Source organism: Otolemur garnettii, unplaced genomic scaffold (assembly GCF_000181295.1).
Source record: "Otolemur garnettii isolate 467f Iridium unplaced genomic scaffold, OtoGar3 scaffold00211, whole genome shotgun sequence".
Lineage (NCBI taxonomy): Eukaryota > Metazoa > Chordata > Mammalia > Primates > Galagidae > Otolemur > Otolemur garnettii.
Window position 1 is genome coordinate 1,432,678 of NW_003852606.1, and position 3,464 is coordinate 1,436,141.

Consider the following 3,464-nt stretch of genomic DNA (forward strand, 5'->3'; position numbering starts at 1 on the left):
AAAAAAAAAAAAAAATAGAAACGTCCAGTGATGAATCAGACCACCATCCCTGCCTTCAGGAAAATCACAATCTTTTGCAGAAGCAGACAATTAGAAACTAGAGGAGAACTGATATTAACAGTAGGGGTGATGGGGGGGGACACAGAGAAGGGAGCCACCAACTGCTTGCAGTAGAGTTTCTTAGTGGAAGCAATCAAATCTAAGCTGAGTTGATCTCCTGACAAATAACCACTACTCGCATTCTTTCAAATATTTCCCATTCATATACCTATATACAAAAACATACCATCTTTAAAAAGTGGATCTTAGCATACTACTTGAACAGCTTTCTATGGCACTAAATAGAGTTCAGTGAGTTGAGTAAGAATTTTTAGAAACTGGCCATATGGAGAATGAGTGCAGGGGGAGAGTTCAGGTGGAAAGTTGTAAGCAGAGAGATCATCACTTACCACAGGCACTGAGACAAGAGAATGCATGGCAAGTTGAAAAAGGTTTAATAATTGAGCATGGCTGAAGAATAGAGGGTGATGAGAATTGTGGGGACTGATTATATCAAAGGGGCCAGCAGATTAAGAAGCAGAGAAGCTTTAATGTTAACCTGTGATTATCTAGTAGGAGGTAAGAGTCTTAAGGCCCTCAGTTATACTGTATGTATCCTAGCACTCTGGGAGGCTGAAGTTCAATTGCTTAAGCTCAGGAGTTCGAGACCAGCCTGAGCAAAAGTAAGACCCTATCTCTAAAATGAGCTGGGGACAGTGCCTGTGGCTCAGTGAGTAGGGCACTGGCCCCACATACCAAGGGTGGCGGGTTCAGATCCGGCCCCAGCCAAACTGCAACAAAAAATAGCCGGGTGTTGTGGCAGGTGCCTGTAGTCCCAGCTACTTGGGAGGCTGACGCAAGAGAATTGCCTAAGCACAAGAGCTGGAGGTTGCCATGAGCTGTGATGCCATGGCACTCTACTGAGGGTGATAAAGTGAGACTCTGTCTCAAAAAAAAAATTATATTGTAAGAAAGACGCCTCTGGGAGTTCATTTAAGCCAGAAATTCTCCAGCCTCACACAGCCACCTTTGTAATTGTGATAGTAGGTGTCAGGCAGTGTACACACTAGGATCTACCTTAACCAGATCAAAAAAACTAGAGGCTAGTGATTTCGCTTCTGATGTAGAGAATAAATGAGGAGAAGTTATCTTATAGGGCCAAATGGTTCTATCTGAGTCTGTTTCTCCCCCAGGAATGCTGACCTGGTAATGGATCTGATAAAGACAGGAGAACTGCCACCTGAGGCCCGGCCCCCGGATAGTCTGTATCATAATCCAAGCCTCGTTTATTCAATGTGGCTCAACAGCCTCCCTGAGGAACTCAGAAGTGATGTCCTACAACATTTGAATAATTGCAACACAACTTGGCATTTCAAAGAGGTAGGTAAAAGTTGGAGATGGAGCCCTAGAGTTTTCCAAAATCCCCAGTGTACCAAAAACTTCCACTTTCCTTAGGGTGTCTGGAGAATCCAAAAAGGCAATTCTCAGCTAAGACCAAGGTTCATGGTGTCTTTTTGTTATTAGGCTATTGTGGCCTCTTTAGCACCGAGCAGTATGGTTACTATAAGCCTATTCACCCCAACACAAAGGAGTTGCTAGACCCAGCTGTAGTAGGAGGAAGTCTCCATGCATCAAGGCCAAATGAGTGCAGTAATGTCCATTAATGGGGCTATTAAGTGGTTTCCTAGGGGAAGGGACAGGAATGAAGTTAAGATTCTTCTGTACTGAGCCTAGTGCCCTCACCATTCTTCCCTTCACTCACAGGATATGGAGGGTCCAGGTGCGGCATTTATGGCATTTACCAACCTCATCTCTGTGTTTTCTGGACCCACTTTGTGGGCCATCGTCATCTTCGTATTGGTGGTGAACCTGGGGATAAGCACCATGCTAGGGATAGTACAGGGCATCATTACCCCTCTACAGGACAATTTCTCTTTCCTCAAGAAACATACAAAGCTGCTCACAGGTAACCTGACCTCTGACTTTACTCCCACCTGAAGCTGTTATTTAGCTGAACCCAACTGGAAGACATACAGGTCTACTTGAATTTTGACCTTGATCCAAACCCGATGTTTTCCCCCAGTGAGTGTCTGTGTACCTATGTTCCTGGGCAGCCTCATTTTTGCAAGGCCTTCAGGCAGCTACTGTTTAAGACTGCTGGATGATCATTGGGCATTTCTGCCCCTCTTCTTCATTGTCATCATGGAGACCGTGGGCATGGCCTGGATCTATGGGGCCAGGAGGTATGTTCTGAGCCTAGCGGTCTTCTGCCAGGCACCCACACAGTGAGGGTCTGAAGGGAGAATTGGTCTTTTCCTTGCTCCCTCTGCTCTCATCACTAGACCTCTGATCTCAGGGCTCAAGGAGAGAGCCCCAGGAAGGAGGGAAGGAGAAAGGAATAGGCTAATTCCTGGAGAAAATAGCTGTGAAATGGAAAGGTGGTGAGCATCCATATCAAATCCAAAAGGTTTATAAGCCCTATTTTTAACTAGGGTAGTATGGACTTCTAAAACACATAATCTCTTGCTTTTTAATATGTAGTCTCTAGACCAGCAGCATTGGTTTATCATCTGGAAGCTTATTGGAAATGCAGACTTTCAGGCTCCACCCAGAGCTTCCACTCTGTATCTGCATTTTAACAAGTTCTCCAGGCAATTTATATACATGCTAATGTTTTAGAAGCACCGCGTAGTCCAAGGGTGGCAGCATTTCTAGTGGTTCCTGGCATCAGTTTACTCGTTCATACACTCATTCTCACATCTTTTTTAGGGCCTCCTATTACCAGGCTTGGGATACTGCGGTGAATTATATTCAGTTTCCGCTTTTTGAGTAGAAACCAAACAAACACAAAGACATATGTAAACAGATCCTAGGAAGGGTGGTAGGTAAGTCTACAACACAAGTGGCCAAGAGCACTCTAGGAATGGTTATCTAAAGAAGGATGAAGAATCAGGCAAAGTATCTTAGAGGAGAAGATGTTTGAGCAGACTGTGGACACATGAATAGTTTGTCAAGGGAGAAAAAGAGAGAAGGGCATTCTAGGCAGAAGGAATCCAACTTGCATTTGTGTCAAGGGTCAGAGGTGCACCAAAGAAAACTGGATATACAGGCTGGAAGAAGTTGCCTTTAGGAACTTGGCCTTTTCCCCGAGGATGATGGGAGAGGAAAGTGCTTTTCAAAACATCCTGGGGTTGGGACAGAGATCAGACTGAAAGGGACAAATTAGAGGCAAGAAGACATGTGGAGATAAACAGGAAGGTTTAAAAAAGTTAAAGGTGGCTCGGTGCCTGTGGCTCAAGTGGCTAAGGCACCAGCCATATACACCTAAAGTGGCGGGTTCAAATCCAGCCCAGGCCTGCCAAACAACAATGATGGCTACAACCAAAAAAAAAATAGCCAGGCATTGTGGTGGGCGCCTGTGGTCC

The 3,464-nt window shown here is 45.0% G+C and overlaps 1 protein-coding gene across 1 annotated transcript in view; it reads left to right on the forward strand.

Moving 5' to 3' along the window:
• Window positions 1-3,464, forward strand: part of LOC111722047 (orphan sodium- and chloride-dependent neurotransmitter transporter NTT5-like) — a 7,733-nt gene that overhangs the window by 3,447 nt on the left and 822 nt on the right. Inside the window, exons 7-9 of the mRNA XM_023507884.1 lie at window positions 1,233-1,419; window positions 1,804-2,005; window positions 2,123-2,282. Coding sequence (XP_023363652.1) covers window positions 1,233-1,419; window positions 1,804-2,005; window positions 2,123-2,282 — 549 coding nt within the window. The remainder of the gene's footprint in view (window positions 1-1,232; window positions 1,420-1,803; window positions 2,006-2,122; window positions 2,283-3,464) is intronic.